This window comes from Nelumbo lutea, chromosome 8 (assembly GCF_056320005.1).
Source record: "Nelumbo lutea isolate HS-2025 chromosome 8, American lotus-T2T, whole genome shotgun sequence".
NCBI classification, from domain to species: domain Eukaryota; kingdom Viridiplantae; phylum Streptophyta; class Magnoliopsida; order Proteales; family Nelumbonaceae; genus Nelumbo; species Nelumbo lutea.
In genome coordinates this window covers 34,469,124-34,491,793 of record NC_142691.1, presented here as the reverse complement: position 1 = coordinate 34,491,793, position 22,670 = coordinate 34,469,124, and the positions used below count along the sequence as shown (strand labels likewise).

General features: G+C 39.3%; 1 protein-coding gene across 2 annotated transcripts in view; it reads right to left on the bottom strand.

The window, feature by feature from the left end:
- LOC148843781 (vesicle docking protein) overlaps positions 1-19,146 on the bottom strand; it is a 39,550-nt gene extending 20,404 nt beyond the window's left edge. Inside the window, exons 1-3 of one of the 2 annotated variants that reach the window (XM_088958744.1) lie at positions 18,526-19,146; positions 7,077-7,141; positions 6,667-6,810 (exon numbers count right to left, since the gene is read on the bottom strand). In XM_088958744.1, the coding sequence (XP_088814870.1) occupies positions 6,667-6,810; positions 7,077-7,124 (192 nt within the window). In that variant the 5' untranslated portion in view covers positions 7,125-7,141; positions 18,526-19,146. Of the gene's footprint in view, positions 1-2,737; positions 4,794-6,666; positions 6,811-7,076; positions 7,142-18,525 lie in introns of those variants that run through there. The other variant, XM_088958745.1, reaches the window with a different exon arrangement.
- Between the last annotated feature and the right edge of the window lie 3,524 nt (positions 19,147-22,670).

The following is a 22,670-nucleotide window of genomic DNA, read 5'->3' as shown; positions in this document are numbered from 1 at the left end:
TCTTTTATGTTCTTTGCTGTAATGGGCCTTAATCTGGGCTTTATTCTTTCTTATGTTATGTCTTCTTAATTTTCTGCCCAACTAGGGGCTTCTCTGTAAATTACAAAAGTTCAACTTAATGAAATAGAATTAAGGGAGTAAGAGAAGAGATTATGTTCGAAAATCTCTCTCTGAACCTAAGTTGTCGCCACCTTCTTCTTCTTCTCTCCTCTTGAACTCTGATTTCTGCTACTTTCTTTTGAAAGTTTGCAACTTTCTAAACAGTCCTTCTTGACAACTATGCTACCCTCCAAGCCCTAATCATATTGTCCAAATCAGTTTTAATAATCATTCTACTTGGGACTTCATCTATTAGAGTGAACAAGAAAGCAAACAAGGGGTCTCCCTGTCTCAAACCACTTTTTGCTAGGAAAAAATCTCTACCAATCCCATTAATCCTAATTGAGAAATGCACCGAGTAAAACACCCTCAAATTCATTTCCTCCATTTTGCCCCCAACTTTTCTAGCAAACCAACAAGGAAATCCCAATCCACCATGTAATAATCTTTTTCTAGGTCTAATTTACAAACCACCCCTTTCCCCCTTTTCTTTCTCTTTTCCTCACACATTCATTTGCCACCAGGATTTGATCCACTATTTGCCTCCCATCCACAAAAGCTCCCTGAAATTGAGATATCACCAAGGGAAAACAAATCTCTAGTCTACCAACTAGGACTTTGGCAACAATTTTATACAAGGTTCGTAAAAGACTAATGGGCCTATAGTGTCCTTTGGGGGTTGCATTTATCCCCTATGAGATTTTTCCTTTTTCCTGAAATTCTTCAAAAACATCCATTAAATCACCCTTTATAATTTCCCAACAATCCTGGTAGAAAGCCATCAAAAACCCATCAAGACCTAGAGCTTTTTATCTTTCCATTGTAAACACTATTTCATGGAATTCTTGTAGACTAAAACTCCTTTCTAAAGGTGCTGAATGAATTTCAGGTACCCTTTGCCATTCAAGATCGCAACTTTCTAAATTTCTCCTTCCTATGGTGGCAAAGATTGCTTTAAAGTGATCCACAAAAACCTTGACAACTTCCTCCTCTCTGGTAACAATTTGTCCTTCAACCTCAATACTGGAGATCAAGTTCTTCCTTCTTCCATTTGCTAAGGAGTGGAAAATTTTGGTATTGCCATCCCCTTTTATAAGCCACTTGCATCTCTATTTTTGTCTCTAGGAAATTTCTTCTTTTCTAAGAACCCCCTTTAACTCCACATTTAATCTCTACCTTTCTGATCTCTCCCCCACCATGCACACTCTCTGAACCTCCTTAAAATCAATCCCCTCCATTCTTTTTTTCAAATATGTCCATTACCTCCTCTAATCTTCCAAATTCCCATTTATTCCACTCTTTGATTATTTCTTCAAAACTTTCAACTTTTTGGTGAACCTCACCCCCATATTATCAATATTGATCCCGCTATCCATCCACCAACCCTTGATTTTTTTTCAAGAAATTTTGGGTCCTCTAACCACATATTTTCAAATATAAAAGGGGTGGGGGCCCTTGATAATACTCCTCAAAAAGACAAAGAGGGGCAATGGTCTAGAGTCACTCTAAGAACTGCTTTCAGGACTAAATTACCCCAAAGATCCTCCCAGTCAACTAAGTAAAGGAACCTATCCAGTTTAGAACAAACTAGAACCTCAGAACCACACACCAAGTAAAGATAGCTTGCAACAGTGGAGGTTCCTTCAATTCCAAAGACTCCACCAAAGCATTAAAGTTCCTCATACTTGTTGTTATGCCTTGATTAGGATTGTTAGTTCACTTGAGTATCTCATAACGTTGATATCCTCCCAAAATAGGCTTTTATCTCTGTAAGAGTTAGGACCATACACATTTGTCAAAATCCAAACTCTACCATCATTGTCCTTTTTGAACTTCACTGAGACTAAGAAATTGCCCAATTAATTCCTCCTAACACATCGATTCTACATTTTTTCATATTGTAAGTATCCCTCCAAAAACGCACCAGGATGGGGCAAAAGACCAACTCCAGCCTCTACAACCCCATAATTCCTCATCCATCTTCTGTCCACCTCTGAAATTTTCATTTCTTGCAACATTACTATACTTGGTTTCTCTTTCCTCAAAACATTCCTAATTAACTTCCTCTTTTTAGCACTCTCTAGAATCTAGACCTCACACATTCCAGCAAATTATGTTCATTAAAAAGGGATACAGGACCCTACCACTTCTTTACCCTCTTAGTGCCCCCCTCCTCTTCCTTTTTTTGAATCACATCCTTAATGTAGAAAACACCACTAGCTAATCTTTCTACCTCACTCCTCTTTCTCCTGCCTTTTTCTCTCTCTACCCCCTTCATTCCTTGCATAGACTCTCAATTTACAATTCCTTCGTTCGATTCTTTTGTTCTCTTCTTTTGAGAGAAGCTAGTACCAACTCTTCCACTTGCTTGGTTCACCATATCATGTTCATCTTTAGTTTTCCTTTCAGTCCAAATCCATTATCACCAAATTTGCTAAGTTTTCAAACATCAAATCCATTATCACCTTCTCCTCTTCTGCCACTAATTCTTCCCTTTCCCCCTTTTCAAAGGCACTCAGGTCACTGTCTACATCTGGAGGATGGATTATGACTAGATCTGCAAAGCAAGCAAAAAGTGGGGGAAACTGGGTTAGTATAATAACAAGACAAAGGGGCAATTGTAAGAGAAGAAACTCACTATATCTAGGCGACAAAATCTTTCCCAGAGACACACTGGTGCGTTATGTTCCTTTCCAAGATTATCTTGTACATCCAAATTGATCTATTCCTCACATGTAGTTGGGTTTGACTTGTATTGAACATCGCCACCCCAAATACAGAGGCCATGTGCTTCTGCTTGATTTGTTTCTATGGTCCCTTCTCCATTTAGTTCGTCTAAGTTCTCGCCAAAATTCATGGTACATTCGTCCACCTCCCCTTCCTTCAACTCAAGAATTTTCATAGCCATAGTTTCTTCAAATAGAAGCCCAGTACCCATCTGTTCAAATTCCAAATGTTTGCATCCTTTTGTAGTAAAGATGCTACCAATGCTCGAAGGTTGTTCCACATCTTCGTCTTCCAAAACTCTGAGGTCCTCCCACTCCATTTCTTCCTCTGACTCTGATTCGTTTGGATGTTCTCTGTTGTGGCACGAATTGGGCTTCTCTAGGGTAGTAGAGTTATCCACTTGGCACCATACCCATACCAAGTCCTTAGTTTTCCCTTTCAAACCCTTCTTAGCTATCAACAATGGTTGTAGAACGTCCGGATTTTTTCCTTCTTTCCTTCGGGTTTTTTCTTCACCAAGAGCCTCCTTGGACTAGAGAGAGTTGAAGGGGATGATGATAGATGGGGATAATCATCCCCCCAATGATTTGTTATAAAAGGTCCGCATCATTTTTAAAGAGTCACATAACTCTTTTGAAACCAAACTGGCTCCAAAGTTAGCCCAATCTAGTTCAGTAGAATTTTCAACCAAGCCTTTCAACTTCCTTTTTTCAATTGAATTTTGACCACTCAAAGAGGGAATAGATTTTTAGATCTCCACGTAAGAGCCCTTAGGCACCATTGGATGAGATTCAACATTATTCAAAAAACTTTCCTTATATGAAAATCAGTCCACTGATCCATTTGGTTCCGCCTTTTCATTTTCCAAAATATTCTCCTCCATCCCAAGCATTCCTTGCTCCAACCAAAGATTTCCAAGTGGTACTCTACTAGCCAGGTCACCATTGGCTTCGGCTATCGAAGCCAACCAAACTCTTCTCCACCTCTCACCTATGAAGTCAATTGAGCATGGTATACGCTCTAGTGGGTTCCAAAAATCTTCATCATTGTTACATGAAGGTCCTGCAAGTAATAGGCCTCCAGTACTCCTACCCAAATCCCTGCAATTTTTTTGAAGATGTTTTCCTGCCACAGGTTGAATGGCAGCCCTAAGATCTTGACAGTTATCGCTCTTTCTGGAAACTCCTTTTCATTACATGAGGGTGTCCAGTTCTCTAGAGCAATCAGGCCTAGTTTTGATTCAAGGTTCACAATTTCAGCTTGGATTTCCACCAAATCCAGAACTGCCTTTCTTTCATCAAAGGGGAAAAGCTTCGGTCTTTCCTTTAAATGAAGCTTCTCCATAATTATCTCCAGGACTTCATTCCAGTCAGTTATTCTCTGCTTTATTGAGACTAGCTTCTTCTTTCCCCAATCGGTTGTCTTGCCTCTCGAGATCATTTTAGGTGCCGCTAAAGTGGAGACAATCAGAACATCTTCTTTCCTCTCACTAAACTTTTCCTCTCATGCTTTTATTTGTTCTTCCTTGGAATTGCTCTCAGGGCATTCTGGTATCTTTGGTTCCATTTGTCTTACCAGAAAATATTCTAACATTTTAGGCATCAGCATCCAACCATGTTTCTCCTTACCTTCTGGAATGCATTCAACTGTTTCCTTCCTCCTCCAACGCTTTCTGTAAGTGTGATGAACCAGCCATTTTTGTTACTTCTTTTCAGCTTCAAACTTCTTTCCTTCTCTCACAGTTTGTTCCTCCATCCCTGAGTTTTCACTGTAAGCATTGCTCTATCCATGAATCCCTTGAGCTAACCTGCTGCTTCCAATCCCAATAAAACTGCTGCCCTGCTGTCCTCTCTGATTTTCAGGGCTGTAGCTCCTCTACTTCTTGATTCCTCCAGTAGAAATCTCTTCTTCTCCAGCTTCAGCTCTTTCTTCCACCATGCCATTTATACGAAGCAATCCATCTCTTCCTGTTGCAATGATTGAGTAATGTAATAGCTCGGTTCATTCAAGAGGATAGAGGAGTAGGTCCAATAGATGACCAAGGTTTAAAATGTAGGTGTCTGTGGAAATGTTGGTAATATAAATAGAGGAAACATGTCAGAAATGTCGGAAATATTGTAAAAATTATAGACATGGAGGGAAATTTGTAAAATATGCAAAAATATAGAATGATGTCTTATGAAATGGTAAAGAAGCATAGGCATTTCTTTTTAAATTATTTTCTTGTTCCAAATATTAAACAAAGATAAGAAACTATGGTTGTAGACAAAATAATACATTGTTAAGTTGTCTTATAAACCTCAAGAGTCAAAACAACATGATGGAATGAATGAGTTCAAGCAAATAGACCAACCAAATAATTTATTACACAAACAAAAATTAATATTTAACTTCATGAAAAGAATATCAAGCTAGCTCAAAGTGACAATCAAGTCCATTAGGAAGGCAATAACATTGCTACTCCACATTATTTACAATATTACCAACTTATGTTATAATATTATTTCTTGTAGTCCACATAGTGTTGGTGCTGTCAATTCCAGTAAAATTTCATGTCAATCACCATAGATATGGAAATATGTTGTGGAAATATTAGGAAATTTATGGACATTTTAAACCATGTAGATGACAAAATAGGAGGGAAGTCAATTAATGGTTTAAAATGTCCCCAATTTCCCTAATATTTCCATGACATATTTCCATTTCCATTAGCAACACGAAATTTTACCAAAATCGACATATACCTTGGTGAACACTACCAAAACTATATGGAGTGTAAGAGATTGTGAATAACATAACTTGGTGATAATATTGTAGATATGTGGACTAACAATGTTACACCTAACTTACATGATTACCATTTTGAGCAAGATAATATTCATTTCGAGCATGAAGTTAAATATTAGTTTTTCTTTGTGTAATAGATTATTTGGTTGATCTATTACAACCATTTACATTTTCTGTGAGTTTAAGTTCTGCTTTAACTCATTCTATCATGAAGCTCTAAATCTTAAGGTTTACAGGGCAACTTCTACATGTTTTTTTTTGTCTATAACCTTAGTTTCTTAGCTTTGTTTAGTGATTTGGAACAAGATAATAATGTAAAAGGGAGCGAGCTGCAGCCTCGTACAACAGCCCGTGGAGAGGAGCGAGCTGCAGCCTCTCTCAACTGATTACAAAGAAACTTAAAAGGAAAAGACAAACATTACAGCTGAGCCCAAAACAAGACTTCCCTATTTGCCCCTTGCTTAGCTAAGCTATCAGCCAAAGCATTTGCTGATCTCCCCACCTATTGTGTACCTAGCAGGCATATTCCTTGTCAGCCACTTAAATTTTTTACTTCATTTCTGTAGCACCATATAGTTTCCTCGGGGTTCTGCAACCACCCCACCAGCACCATATAATTTTTACAATATTTCCATACAATATTTCCGACATTTCCGCCATGTTTCTTATATTTGGACGACCAACATTTCCATGGACATCAACATTTTAAACCTTTAAGTCAAACACCAGTGAGGAGTAACTTGGTGCAAGTATAAAGCTCCAAAATATTAAGGGCTGACTAAAGAAAATGTGGGCTGATGTGGTAAGAAGTTATAAGGAGTCAACAATTAACAAAAAGCATGGTTCTTGATAGAGCAGAAAGGCAAGAGAGGATTTATGCACTCAACCCAAAATAGTTAGGATTAAGGCTAAGTCGAGTTTAGTTTATAAATTATAACTAACATTTTATTTCAAACTGACCCAAGATTTCAAATTTGAACTCAATAACAAGCGACAGATAGGAGAAATCATTAAATAAAACCTGAAAAATCCATCGCATGGACTTATACTTACAATGTCAAGGGAAGACATTCCCTCCAAGCTGCAAACAGCACGGACACCTAGTTCCAGTAACAGTGGGAATGCCCCAAGAAATTGGAAGGCCTCCACACAACCAGCATCAAGATATAGAATGGCATCTTCAATGTGCTCTGATATCTAATCAAGATCAAAAGGAAAGATACCTTAGACACAAAATAACAACTGAAATAGTCAAAGCCAAGGTAAAGCATTCATGGAACACCAAAGTAACTAGTAACCAAGTAATTCACTTGAAAAAAATCTATTAAATCTAAGGCATTTAAATTATTCACTTATTTTGAGAAGTGAAACAAAAGAAACAATACCATGTCCAACAAATAATAAAGAATTGATCCTTTAAATAAATTCACAAGCCCTCCGATTTCAGGAAAAAAAAATCTTACTTGATGAATGGAATCCAAACAAGACCTGATAACATCAACTAAAGCCATATTTTAGCCTTGCTAACCTGCAAATCATCCACGAAAGTTAGTAAATCTTTTTTTTACTTGATGAATACGAAAGTTAGTAAATCTACCAAAACCTTTGATAAATCTATTACATGGAACCAGAACTTGACCCAATATTCACATGGTTGACAAAACAACCATGAAAAGATCAAATATAAAAGCCTTCCATCAGTTTTCTCTTGATACATTTTCTCAATGATTTAAGAGGAGAAAATCAGAAACCCCTACCTATGAGGTTCTCTGGTCCTCACAGGCTCTCTTTCATGTATAGATGCTCTTAGAATTTTGATTCAATGAGGGGCTTTTGAACTCCAGTCAACATGATGTTCTGCTGCACATTATACACTTGCAGCTCAACAACTTAAAACTGTCTACAGTTCTATTCATAATAGAAGTGATTCTAAAGCATTATTATTATGATCCATCCATCAAGCATAAAGATAACCAACTCTGTCTGCTTGTTTGAAATGCTTTTTTTCTCGTTTTAATTCCTCAGACCCTAACACGTCTCATCATCTGTCCCCATCTCTATGCACGAGCTTAAGTGCTTCAACAAGCTATAAGTGGATATCAGCCTGTAAATTGGACCAGTCACCCAATATTTCTTCCTAGAAAGAGCAAGTGGACACTAGTAGGGGTGAGAATGGGCCAGTTCGGTACGGTTCCGTGGCAGAACCCGGAACCTACCCTATAGGGGTCGGTTCCAGATTTTTGGAACTGGGAACTACCCTGTGAAGGTCGGTTCCAGGTTTTTGGAACCGGAACCTACCCTGTGAAGGTCGGTTCCAAGGCCGATTCTAGCCTTGGTGGTTCCAGGGTCAGTTCTAGGGTCTACCCATGGAACCTGTACTTTCTTTACTCTCCCCCTTCACAAAAGAAAAACATGTTCTTTAAAAACTTGAATTTAATAAATATAATCTATAGTTTCAAACTTATATTAAATTTAAATTTTGTAAATATTACCTTTTACACTATAAATTGTACACATTCAAAAAATATTCTGGGGTTCAAATCTTCACTACTTATTGTAAAAAAAAAAAAAAAAAAAAAAAAAAAAAAAAAAAAAAAATCTTCGCTACTTATTGTACACATTCAATAAATTGTACACATTCAAAAAATGAAGCATTATTGGGAAAGTGGCTATGGAAATGGCCTATGGAAAGAGAAAGTTCATGGCACAGGATGGTGCTTGGCATTCATGGTTGTTCTATCTTTGGTTGGGATGCAGGGGTATCTCATCGGGCTACCCAAACAATTCCATGGAAGGCAATACATGGCGTCCTCCCCAACTTCCGTCAATTTGTAAGGTATGATACTTGCTCCAGAAATTTGGTTCTTTTTTGGGAAGAAACTTGGATGGGTAATCAACCTCTAACAGACCTATTTCCTTCTTTGTATGCCCTTTCCCTTTATAAAAAGAAGGTTATCTCTATCGTTTCCCCCTCTAGTTTTACCTTTATCCTGGAATTGGGACTTTTCTTTTCATAGGGGCTTAAGGGAGGAGGAGCTTGCTTGTGTTACTGAACTTCTATCCATTCTAGAGAGTGTTTGCTTGGGTCCCTCTTCACCTGATATAAGGGTGTGGACTCCTATCCCAAAAGATTCTTTCATTTGTGCATCCTTCTTCAAATCCCTGTGTTTGAATACTCCTTTTGAGCCTTTTCCAGTGAAAGAAGTTTGGACAAAACCTGTACCCCCCAAAATTGTTGTTTTCTGCTGGGAAGTGTACATTGGTAAGATTAATACTTTGGAGAACTTACAAAGGAAAAAGCCTTTTATTTGTTTATCCCCAAACTGGTGTGTATTGTGCAATTCTCATAGTGAGGATTGTTACCACTTACTAGTTTCTTGTTCCTTTGCTATAGCTCTTTGTGACCGGATGTTTGTTTTGTTTGGATGTAGGTGGAATCAACCAACAGAGGTAAAATCATTAATCTCACCAATTACCTTTGCTTGCCTAACAAAAAGAGGGTGTATGTTGAGATGTTTCAGAGCAGCCACCCAATGGACAATTTGGAAACAAAGAAACACTATAATTTTCCAAGATAAAGAGAGGTCATTTGTAGAAGTGAAGGAATGTATCTTAACCAGGGCTATCCATTGGCTGAAATCCTTGGCCTCTTTCTCTTTTTCATTTGATGACATCTGAAGGAACTGGGCCACAGTTGCACACTCTTCGGTTAGAAAAACAAGAGCCACTAGAATTTGGGTAACTCGCCCAGAATGATTTTTTGAACTAAATTTTAATGAAAGCAACCAGGGTAATCCAGGACCGCCTAGCACTGGAGGAGTATTGAGGAATGAGAATGGCAACATCATATCCTTATTCTCAAGCCCAATAGGGATAGGGGACTCTACAAGAGCTGAGATAAGTACAAGGAATTTAGATTGCTAATCAACTAGGATTGGAGAACCTATTGATTGAAGGCGACTCTAAGGTGATTGTGGGTTGACTATCAAATCCAAACTCAGTTGTTTGGAGTTATAGGGATCTCATCAAAAAAGTTAAATGTTTAACAAGGCACATAACATGTAGATATCAGTGAGTGGGTAGGGAGGCAAATGCCTTGGCTGATCATCTTGCTAAACAGGGGTCTACTAAGGACCATTTATTCTGGGCAGTATTGTAATTTTATTTCTGATCTCTTGTAATGCTTAGGGGAGGCTGCATCTTGTGCCTCTCCAAGGGGTCTTGTAAAATCTTATTTCTCTTGTTTAATAAAATCATTTATAATTATCAAAATAAATAAATTACTTATTGTACACATTCAAAAAATATTTCCTTTGTAACCATGAACGCTTGGGTTCAAATCTTCTCATCCCAAAAAATATTTTGGGCTTTATTTCAAGGCAAGTTTGGTTCTCTAACAGGTCAGTTAAACCAAGGCTGGTTCATTGGGTCAGTTTGGGTAGGGTAAACCCCTAGACCCTGGAACCAGCCTAGGTGGAGGTTGGTTCCAAGAATTTGGAATCAGAACCTACCCTGTAACAGATTGAGTAGGGTTGGTTCCATTCGGTTCCGGGTAGAACCTACCCATTTGATCACCCCTAGACACTAGTGGCTGTTGGACCCATGCCTTTGAGTTGGATTGTCAAGGAATTAGATGAAGGCTTGCCAGAGTTGAATGAAGGCAAGATCTACACAGACTAGGACATTCTTTAGTCGAGGTAGATGCTTTGGGTTGAGATTGACCATCTTTGTGACTGAATGACAATGAATGAGAGAGGAAAGGAAATAGAAAAGAGAAGACCAGGGGTTTGGGATGGTGGTAAACCCGTGGTGAAGCTTCATGAGCTTGATCTATTAAGATCAATATATGAATTAAAGAAGATTCATGGTAGTAAGTTGGAATTTAAAAAAATAAAAAAATAAAAAACAAAATTCATGAAGCACTCTGACATGAGCTTTTTCTTTCATTGTGATTTCAAAGAAAATAGGCCCACACATGGTCGAAGAATATTATTTTCTTAAATGGATAGATTGGGAGCTAAGCAACTTCTTATAAGTTGGCCTATCAAGAGGAGATCAAATGGCATCAAAGAGAAAGGACTCTTTAAGTTTTCACTTGTCAATTCACCTTTATTAATCTTAATAAAATACTTTATTACTCGTCAAAAAAAATTTTTGTAAGGTTGCTAATGCCAGGAGAAGGGAGAACTCTATTCTCAAACTGTAAGCGAATGGCCAAATGTTGGATGATGAAAATTCTATCAAGGATGCCATAGTGGAGTACCATGAAGGGCTAGGCCAAGGTTGGATGGGATCCTAATGGATCTATCACCTTCGGAACCCGATGATGATGGAGCTGGTTCGAAGGATCTCACCCTCCTAAAATGGATGAGAGGGAAGGGAAGAGAGAGAAAAATAGAGAGGAGAAAAGGAAGAGAAGAGAGGTAGAGAAGATGTTAATAGGGTTTTTCCATATGTTCCCTTATGCAACTTATTACAGATATTTATAATGCATGGAAAGAGGACAACAACCTCTAACAAACTCTGATCAGCCCTCATGACGTGGACGACATGTGTAGACAAACCTCAAAGGTGGTGTCGTGCACATGATCCACGGAATGCTCTGAGTTGGGGCTTGAGCATGATGGGCCTAGGCCATGTTGTCTGGGCTTCCTTCTATGTCGGACTGTTACGAACCCAATTAGGGACGTAACGTGAGTTTCGTCTGCTTCGAGGGAGACAAGAGACGTCAAATAAAATCCTAACGGTTCTAGGTAAAAGTTCTTCAATTGATAAGCTTTCAAACAGCAAAAGAAGTATAAATACAGACTCGTACAACTACCCATAACCCATTACCTTACGTGACTAACCATGACACTCTCCCACTACTAACTGACCCCAAAAATAAGGAACAAGTTACTAACAAATTTCACAGCTGGGCCACGTGGCTCTCCACTATTTGCATAGCCCAACAACTAACAGAAAAAAACACCCTCTACTTAATTCTTCTAATTTCCAAGCTTCAACGAAACAAACATAGCCTCATAAGGCATGTAACTCCTCCATATTCTTCCCATGGTTGTGGTTGAATCCAATCAGCTTTTTTTGTAAATAACTTCAGCTGGGGTCCTCGATCCATGCTTGTAGATCCCTTATGTATCCCAGCAGTCGTGCTAGAGTCCTCTACTTGGTTTCCTAGTATAAGAGCTAGGCAGTTCCGGATCATCTCATAGGCTTTGGTACAGTGAAGCTGTTCAAACTTCCCATTATGGAGTGTAGGCGAAAACTCCAAAACGTTCCAGAAAGCTCCATATAGGGATTGTAGATGCCTTTCGAGAACAAGAAACCAAGAGCTTGATTCTATTGTTATCTCAGCAAATAATGGAAGAAGAGCAATAGCATAATCACTGTTAAGAATGTCGGTGCAAGTTCCCCCGCCGTCGTATGTAGAAATATTATGAAGTGGAGGTTTGGATGTCTTTGCTTCTGTTTCAGTGTTCTCAATTGACCTCAAGCAGCATTTGCTAGGCAACGTTGTTGCCCTCTGTAATGGAACAATCTTAAGCTGGTTTGTCCAAGTAGAACTATGCAGAGCATGATGGAATAATGGAGACGTGTTGACGAAGCTGGCTATCACCCCATCATTTTCTTCCACCCACCAGGATCGAGTAAATTCTTTGATTTGGACTTCAGAATTCCCCATCGTTTTGACTTTAACTGATCTGCTAAATCACCAATCTTCTCCCAATGTGATTTCGCCATAGTATCTGCAAGTAAGCGATCCAGTGGAAGGAGGGGAAAACCTCCAAAGGTTCTGATCTTCTTAGGTCATCAATCATGATCATTGTTGTCTTTCTGCTCTTGTGACCATTCATATTACAAAACTCCACAACAGAAGCCTTCTCACCACTGAGAAACCCAGCATGTTTGCCCACAGGATTAAGACATTGAATCACACTTGTAGGATGAATAATATTATGAGACTTAAAAATCCTGTTATTGAGATGCATGGTGGTATAGAATCTTGGAATATCTTGACTGAAATCTAAAAACGCATTATGAGGCTCAAATACTTCGCCATCCGGGAACGCCTCAATTACCTGACTGAACTCTTGAAAGCTAGTTGGAGCCACATTGGTTGCCTTGAGCTTACCACAAAAGATGCCTTTGCTCCTCCAATCTTTAACCGGTGCATAGATGTGACCACATAATTGACCACGTAGGAATCCAAAAGTCTGAGTGATGAGATGTTAGCGACATGGGTGCCTAGTCTGATGGTGGGGACATGAATTTCAGCCCAATCTTTTGGAAGGAAGAATTCCAGTTTTGACAGAGTGGTGATCGGTCATACAACTCAAGCAACACAGAAGTCTTTGGACTATGTCGGGGTGGCACTTGTAGCTGCTCCAGTGTGCAAGGAAACTTCACCTCTCGTGAAGTATCACCAACGAGAGTCCAAGGAGGGACATGAGCAACCAGACTTTCTTGGATTCCTTCTCCAATCAACTTCCTTGTAATTGTTTTTTTTCCAACATACTCTTTCGTGAGCCACCTGGTGCATTGAGAGTTCATAATATTAACATCCATGGAAAAACATATTGCCAGAAGTGGACAAATAGGGGATGATGCAGCTGAAAGACCACACTGTACTGCTTGACCAGCCTTGACAATGGCATGGACCACGTCTTTTTCATCTAGGTTGCCAGAACCAGCAGGCCTAGAATTGGTTGTAGGAACTACAAGGGCAGAACTAGAATAGGTGGTGATTGCAGCTTTATTCTTTCTAGCATCGTCGTTGTGGTTAACGTGCTTGAGATCATATTTAACTACCAGAGACAAATGGAAATCATCAAAAGTGAATACCTGTTTCTCACTCTCTGCGATGCCATCAAACACAAAGTCAATGGTGTCATGGAGGAAACCGGTGTACAAATGAATGGAGATTGAACCGTTTCCCATTGTCCAAGGTGAGTCCCAGGGAATGCTCCCTTCCTCCATCATCTTAGCTTGATAGTGCAGAACTAAGTTCCTGTCCCTTGCAGCTTCTACAAACTTCATTCCCTTCCCTGTTTCGAAAGTTTTGGAGATGATCACGCCAACTCTATGTTCATTTTTGTCTCCGGCGATGATGTTGGCATTCAAAAATTTGATAAGCTCTCGTTGTAGATCAATGTCGGTTCATGTGGTAATGAGAGGTGATGTCAAACCCGATTGTGGCTTCGTAAGGGTTGGTTCCTTTATAGGACTGAGCTGAAACCAAAGCAGTATTCTTCAACTCACAGAGCTTAATGCTTATGGAATTACTGCTCCCGTAGGAGATTTCTTCAGATAAGAAGAGAGAGAGGGGAGGTGAACATTCTGGTCTTGAGCTCCACTGATTGTTGGTAATCACTGTAGTAGCATCTCCTTTAGTTGCCATGGCAGAAACAAACTGTTCACTACTACAGCAATGATGTGTGACTTCACACTTCTCCTTTAAGTGGTCTAATCTTACTGACAGGCCTTCGAACATGTGACTCATGGTGGAAAAGGTGAAAGAATGAGGATCAATAGGTACCATTTGAAATGACAAAGTAGTGTTAGAGTTAGGTTTCTGATGCCAACGAAGCGATGCAGATGGTAAAGATCGAGATGGAACACTATGAAAATTCTGAATCAGGGTTGATGAACGAATGACTAAGGAGTCACGAGGATGACGAGTAGACTTGGAGCCTGGAGTACTTTTCCGAAAATCAGAGGAGAAAGAAGTGACCTCCACAATGGTTTCTTCTTCTTTGCCGAAGACAGCTTCCAACTAATCAAAACGAGCCATGAGGGAATCAGACATCTGTCTGAAACATTCCATCATTTTCTCTTGGCCAGCAACCAACAATTGAACCTTTGAATGTAGTTGAGAAAGCTTATGCTCAAAACCGGGATCCATGCTTGGCTCTGATACCAATTGTTACAAACCCAGTTAGGGACATAACGTGAGTTTCGTCTGCTTCGAGGGAGACAAGAGACCTCCAATAAAAACCAAACGGTTCTAGATAAAAATTCTTCAATTGATAAGCTTTCAAAGAGCAAAGGAAGTATTAATACAGACTCCTCTAACAGACTCATACAACTACCCATAACCCATTACCTTACATGACTAACCATGACACTCTCCCACTACTTACTGACCCCAAAAATAAGGAACAAGTTACTAACAAATTTCACAGCTGGGCCACATGGCTCTCCACTACTTGCATAGCCCAACAACTAACAGAAAAAACACCCACTACTTAAATTCTTCTAATTTAAACCACATTCAATAAGTGGGCCCACTAATGGCCCATTAGTGGGTATGTGACATGGACCTAACATTCCCTCCCCTATCAAGAATGACCTTGTCCTCAAGGTCAATGGTGGGAAACTGCCTCTGGAGTCGGTCATAGTCTTCCCAAGTGGCATCCTCTTGAGGCAAGCCATGCCATATTACTAGAGCTTCTTTATGGGTCTTGCTGCCACTTTTTATCCACTGGAGATCCTTAATCCACTGAGGTTCAAACACCACCTCTCATGCCTCGATGAACTGAGGGAGAATAGGGCTGGCAACATCAATGGAAGGCAGACAGGGCTTCAAAAGGCTAACATGGAAGATGGGGTGCAACTTGCATTCTGTAGGAAGGTTTAAACGGTAGGCGACAGCCCCAATTCGTTCAACCACCTGAAATGGGCCGAAGTAATGTGGAGATAACTTATGGGACGTCCTTCGAGCCAAAGATGCCTGTTTGAATGGTTGGATCCTCAAATAAACCCAATCCCCAATAGATAATTCCAACTCCTGATGCTTCTTATCATAAGCTAGCTTCATGCGTTGTTGAGCCTATTGTAGATCGAACTTGAGGGTCTTGAGTATGCTATCCCTTGTCCTCAAGTGAACTACAACTTCTGCTACCGGAAACGTATCTAGTTCGTAAGGTAAGATGGATGGGGGGTCACACCTGTAAAGCACCTTAAAAGGGGCAGTTCTAGCTGAGATTTGGAACGTGGTATTATACCAATACAAGGCCCATGGTAACCATTGGGCCCACTTATTGGGTATATCTCCCACAAAACACCTTAGATATGTTTCCAAGCAATAGTTGACCACTTTTGACTGTCCATCCGTCTAGGGGTGATAACTGGTTGAGTGTAGCAATTGAACCCCTTGAGCTGTGAAGTAGGAAGATACTAATGAAGAGTGGGTCTCGATCGGTCAAAATGGAGTGGGGGGTTCTGTGGAGTTTTGCCACTTCCTGTATGTAGGCACAGGCCACTATGGCTGTCGAGTAGGGTCAGGAGAGTGCAATAAAGTGTGCATACTTAACCGGTCTACCACCACCAACACTACCAACTTCCCTTGAGACGTGGGAAGCTTGGTTATGAAACCCATGGTAACTTCTTCCCAAACTTTCTTCAATATGGGCAGAGGCTACAACAACCCGACTGGTGTCTGCGTGCTATATTTCTGTTGTTAGCAAGTCGCACATCTTGCGACATACTCCTGTACCAGCGTTTCATGCCCTTCCAATGATAATGGGCTGCCAAACGCTTATAGGTGCAAAGAGCCCCTGAATGACCCCCTTAGGTCGAGTCATGAAATATCCGTAGCAATTCTTAATGATGTTTGGACCTATCAGATGCTACCATTTGGCCTTTGTAGAAGAGAATACCATTTTTCATAGCATACCCTAAAGTAAGTGTGGAACTGTCGAGGGTTAGGGCCTATATCTATGCCAAGTGAGGGTCGGCATGGGCCTCTTGTCTTAACTGGTCCAGTAGGGGGTAAGTGGGTCGCAACACGCCTATCACGTGAAAGTCATCTGCCCAGGAGAGGGCATCAGCCACAACATTTGAAGGCCCAAATTTATATTCAAAGACGAAATCAAACCCCAACAACTTATAGGCCCACTTTTGTTGGTCAGGGCCCAAGACTCGCTGCTCCAACAGATGTTTGATGTTGCGGTGGTCCCTCCTAACAATGAACCTTCGGCCCAAGAGATATGCTCTCCGTTTCTGAACAGCTAGAGTGATCACCATGAGCTCCTTCTCGTAAGTTGATTTGGTTTGAGCTTGAGGAGAAAGGGCCTTACTAAAGAAGGCCAGGGGCCGACCTTGTTGCATTAGGAGTGTAGCTATTCCCTTACCCAATGCATTAGCCTCCACCGCGAATTCTAGGTTGAAATCTAGAAGTGCCAATGTGGGTGGTGTCATCACCGCTTTCTTGAGTAACTGAAAAACCTCTTCAGCCTTATGATCCCACTCAAAGGAGTGCTTCTTCAACAATCGAGTGAGGGGTGCTGCAAGGATCCCATACCCTTAGATGAACCGGCGATAATAACCGGTGAGACCTAGGAACCCTATGAGGGCCCGTGGGGAGGTGGGCCTAGCCCACATAAGAATGCAAGCTATCTTTTCTGGACCAGTGTGCACCTACCCATTAGAGATTATGTGCCCTAGGTAGCTAATTTGGGTCTGTCCAAAGGAACATTTTAATGGTTTAGCAAACAGTTGATGGAGGCGTAGTAAGCCCAATGTACACTGCAAGTGTTCCAGGTGAGTGGCCTAGCTCGGGCTATAAACAAGTATATCATCAAAGAAAACAAGCACAAATTGGCACAGGTAGGGCTTAAAGATCTCATTCATGAGCCTTTGGAATGTGGAAGGTGCATTAGTCAAACCAAAAGGCATTACTAGGAACTCAAAATGCCCATCTGAGGTCTGGAATGCAGTTGTGTATGTCCTCTGGATGGACTCGAAAGTCGAATCTGATGGTAGCCCGACCGCAAATCTAACTTCGAAAAAATACTTAGCTTTACCCAACTCATCAAATAGTTCTTCAATCAAGGGTATTGGATACCGGTCCTTCATCGTGATGTTGTTTAATGCTCTATAATCTACACAGAATCTACAGTTATCGTCTTCAATCAAGGGTATTGGATACTCAAAAAGTATTAAACATAATGTTAATAAAAAATATAAACTTAAATTTAAAAATAAATGTTTTAAAAAACCTATTATCTAAAATTAAAATACCTAAATATAACATGTAAAGCGTATTCAAGTGAAAATTTAAAAATAAAAGTAAACATTTAAAGCATTTTCAAGCATGTAAAATCCACAATCTCTTTTTTTCCTTAATTGCATTGCTTCAAATAGCTAATGTGATGTAAAACATATTGCATTCTTGATTCTAAGAGTCGCCTTTGTACCACACCCCTCAAGGCAAGACCGAACAAGTTTATGTTAGGATATGAAATTCTTATTCCTCACATAAAAAAAATAATGATTTTATAACTTTTGTTGCCTTTTAAGAAGATATTTAATTGCAATGAATGAATGAACAACATTAGCAAATGGGGGGTTCTCGGAGGTATGCTGCCCGAACAAGTCTATTGATTTTCTTCTCCTCTTTTATTTATTTATTTTAATTCTTGAGCTAATTCTCATTGACCGGGGAGTTATCTTCCCCAAACCCGATTTTGTTAGATAACAAATCAAAATATCTATCCCTGACCCGAGAGTTTGAATCAAACAAACTTTTACTAAAACAAAACACTAAACCAATCACCCATAAACAGAGCATGGCGGACATCACCTTTAGATCGATCTCAAATCACAGCAATGGTAATAATCAACATGAAAATAGCAAAAATAAAAAGATAGAATCATTATCAGCAACACCACAAAATTAAAAAAATAATAACTAAATTAAATCCATTGGAAACCCTTAGGCAGCAATCACGTTACCATCCCTAAAACCCGGTTACAGAGGTTGCATTGTCCACTATGGCACCGGATAAAACTCACAGAGAAGGGCTCAGTGGAACTTCACCGCCATCCCCAATAACCGGCAGTCAGATAAAAAAGAAAAGAAAGAGACCCGAAAATTAACAGGGGGAAGTACTGGTGAGAACGAAACCTTACCAGAGCCGTATGTTGGCCTGAAATTGAACGGTTGCTGATCGAGAGATTAATGGAGCAGAAAGGTAGGTTAAGCTCAAATGAAGGCTGTTATGTTCGGTTTCACTTCATGAACGATGAACACAGAGGAGATCACAGTATGTTTCAGTCTCAGATCATTCACTTCATTTGGATTCTAACCAGGGGATTGGGGAAAATGGCGATGCCTCGGAGGTATGCTGCTTGAAATACAAGAGGTGGTACGGTTGAGCTGCTGCTGCTAGTGAAAGTTTTGCGCTACTGAGTCTCTGTCGCTGGTTCTCTAGATCAAGGGCGACAAACAGTAGAAAATGGCGATTCGAAAGGTTCGACGGAAGAAGAAGAAGAGAAGGAGGAAGGGAGAAGAGAGGGAAAAGTGGAGAGAATGGAAGAACGGAGAGGAACCAGAGGGAAAATGATTCTGGTCGCTGCCGCTCCGCCTCTCTTCGAACGAAAGAGGAGATCCACCGTGTTCCCCCATTCGAATGAAAAATAAGTCATACTTCTATAAAGGGAAAATTCCAGATAGATACGATGTTTAGGCATAATGCCAATTTAGGGCATGTTTGTTTTCTCTTACTTCTTAACAAGAGGAAATTGGTGTTCAATTTCTCATATCCATCTTTTTATATTATCTATAAATCCTTTTTATTTACAATTTTCATCGGACATTTTCTATCCATTATCTAAGTAGACTACAACGGGCATAAAAAGAACATATATGTCATTTACTCTCATTCTAAAAATTGTCCATTTATAGCTAAGGTTTTTAAAATCGACCCAAAGAATGAATTGGTCAGGGGTTTGACCCCTGGGTCAAATGGTCCAAACGATCATTCCATTTTGACAAAAAAATAAAAAATGGTCAAAGCTTTTGAACGGTTCGAATGGTAAAATCACCCGAGTTAGCGGTTTGATGACCAAATCAATATTTTTTTGCAAATATCCGATTTTTGAGAAAAACGGAACCGGTCACCTAACCGGTTCCTGAATTTTCCGGTCAAACAGTCTGGTCCGGTCTGGTTTTGAAAACCATGCTTGTAACAGTTCAGAAACCACCCACTTATAATTGTTCAAAAACTGCCCATGAATTATAAATAGTTTTGTCTTATAGATACCGTCATGTGCAAATGCACGCACATGTTTTCTACTATTTCTTAAAGTGCAATTATACAACTTTTTGTTTTCCAATAACACACACAAAAAAACAAATAAAACCCTCATATATGTAGTAAAAATGTATATTTGATAATTCTTATTTAAAATTCAAAATTAATAACAACATTCTCTACATTCAGAGTTCAAAGGAAAGAAAATTTCACTAATACCAATATACCTCTTAATGTAATTATTGCACTTTCAAATGTCAGACTTCAGAGCAATCGAACAGGCCCTTAATACCCAAACTTTAAAATGTGATAATCTAGTACCCGAACTTTCAATGTGCGACAATCTAGCATCCAACGTTAACTCACCGTCAATCAAAAACCATTACATGATATCAAGTGTGGTTAAAACATTTTTGTAATGCCAAAACTAACCTTTATGAAAAGATTTGGACCGTTTTACCCTTTTCCCTTCCTATTTCCCTAATCCCCTTTCTCTTCAATTTGGGTTAAAGGAACGAGAGAAGATAGGATGCTTCACTCAACTCCGACCATTTTACCCAGTTTTAACTCCCGCTCTTCATTCTGAGCATGCTTCACTCAACTCTGATCGTTTATTAACAAAATGAAGGTAGTAAGCATAGCCCATTCCATCCCTTTCTCTTCAAACTCGATTGAAGAAACAACAGAGAAGAGGAGACTTGATTGTTCACGTATAGGTTGAAAAAACAACAAAAAAAGGTGGTAAATTTTACCCCTAGCATCTATCTCCCCCAACATTTGTTCATTTATAACCGTGCACATTTTCGATGGAGTTTTCATATGAACTCCACTCTAGAACCGCACACAAACTTGTTATTGTTCTAACTCTAATTGGACCCATAATCTTGATAGATAGGATGGACTTGTTAATCTTATGTTGAGACTTGAGAAATGGATGGGATTGCATGACCAACAAATCTACATAAGCTATAGCCATCTTGCCAGCAGCATCAAAGATGGTGGGACCAAGGTTTAGCTTCATATAGGCTAATTTGAAAAGTATTCCTCATTTATTATTTATTTGTTGCAAAATAACCCAGAAGCATATTGTGAGCATCGGAAGGGAATTTGGGACAAATTGGGGTTCAGGCGGCAGACCAAGCAAAAACTGGGTGCTAACAACTACTCCTCTTTGTTGTGAGGTAGAGACTATGAAACAACAAAAACCAAAAGGAGCACAGAGATTTTTGTGAACGGTAGGTTTGGAAGATGGTCGAGACATGGAAAGAGAATTACGATGATGGAAGGCAAAGAAAAAGAGGAGTTTCCATGCAGCATCGGTTCATTATGTTCAGGCCATTTTATTCTTGGTGAAGTGACCTCTCATAGGTATCAAGAACCTCCGGAATCAGGGTATATAAGCCGTAAAAGAAAACAATAAAAACAAATGATGATAAGAAAACTACACATTTTGGGGGAAAAAAAAAACCCTCATAGGTATCAGAAACCTTGTGGAATCAAGATACATTTGTTATAGAGGAAGGCACCAAAAGGCAATCACAACACAACATCAAAAGTAATTCAAGAGCATAATACTTAAGCTTATTGCAAAGCGCAATCACAACACAAACACATATATTCTTTAGAAAGCATTTTAAAAATCCTTGGTAAAGCAATTCAGAAACTTGATAGAGGTTCTGTAGTTGATATAGTGTAACTGCTCTTTGGTCGGGCGAAAGACATCCTTCCATGTAACAGCATTTTACGCTTGAAAATTCGACAAAACACATGAAAAATCTAGTAAGAGTGCAAAGTGTTGTGCTTTCAAGTGTGTGGCGGTGTCTTATATGATTAATGCACGATTAATATGATATCCTGAACTATTATTTTCTTTTGCGCTCCTTGGCGGAGGATGGGGAATTTCAACACAATAACGAAATCATCAAAGGTTATAAGATTGAAGGGCATGCTACCATATGCATGGAAATGAAGGTGGACCTGTCATCAAGATTCTCATGGCCAAAGTTTTTTTTTCTTCTCTCTTCTCTTTTTTTTTTTTTGATTTTTTGATATGCATTTTTTTTTTTGAAATGCAGTGTTGCATTTTGATTGACGAAAATGTGTGTTATTCCATGACTTAAATAATAAATTGCTAAAAATCGAGAAAACAACAAGATTTATTCTATGCAATGACGTGAGACAATGTTAATTTCTTCACCACAATGGACTTTCTTGCTGCAAGGGACTTTAGTGCCACGAAAGATTTTAATGGCACGAGGGACTTTAGTGCCACGAGGGGCTTTAGTGACAGAACGGAATTTGAAGCAAATATAATAACAATTGAAGCAGACGATTTCTATGCTGAAAGGTGAGGAACTAATGTTGATTTTTTTTTTAACCATGAGGGGCTTTAATTCCTTAAATGTCTTTGATGCCTCAAGGGACTTTGATTCCGTGAAGGGCATTAATGCCATAAGGGCTTTGACGCTATAACAAACTTTAATGACACAATGAACTTTGATACTAATATAATTCAGATGAAAAGTTCATAATTTAATATATGATTTCTATGTCTAATGTGCGTTAAGCCGCGAAACATTGATACTCTAATGCGAGGGATATTAGAGCCATGAAGGGCTTTGATGTTGTAATAAACGTTAATGCCACAAGGGACTTTGACATCGCGTGGGACTTTGATACTGATATAATTCAAATGAGATTTTCTTGATTTAAACAGATAACTTCTATGCGCGTTAAACCGCGAAACATTAATACTTTGCTGCAAGAGACTTTAATGCCATGAAGGTTTTTTGATGCCATAATGGACTTTAATGCCACAAGAGACTTTGAAATAAATTTGGCACAGATGATCAATTTTTTACTGAAATTTGACGAGATAATGATTTTTAAATAAAACAATGATGATTTTCAGGATGCATTATGACACGATGCAAATCAACAAAACATTGATATTTTGCCATTGGGGACTTTGGTGTCGTGAAGGGCTTTATTGTCACAAAGGACTTTGGTGCCGCAAGAGAC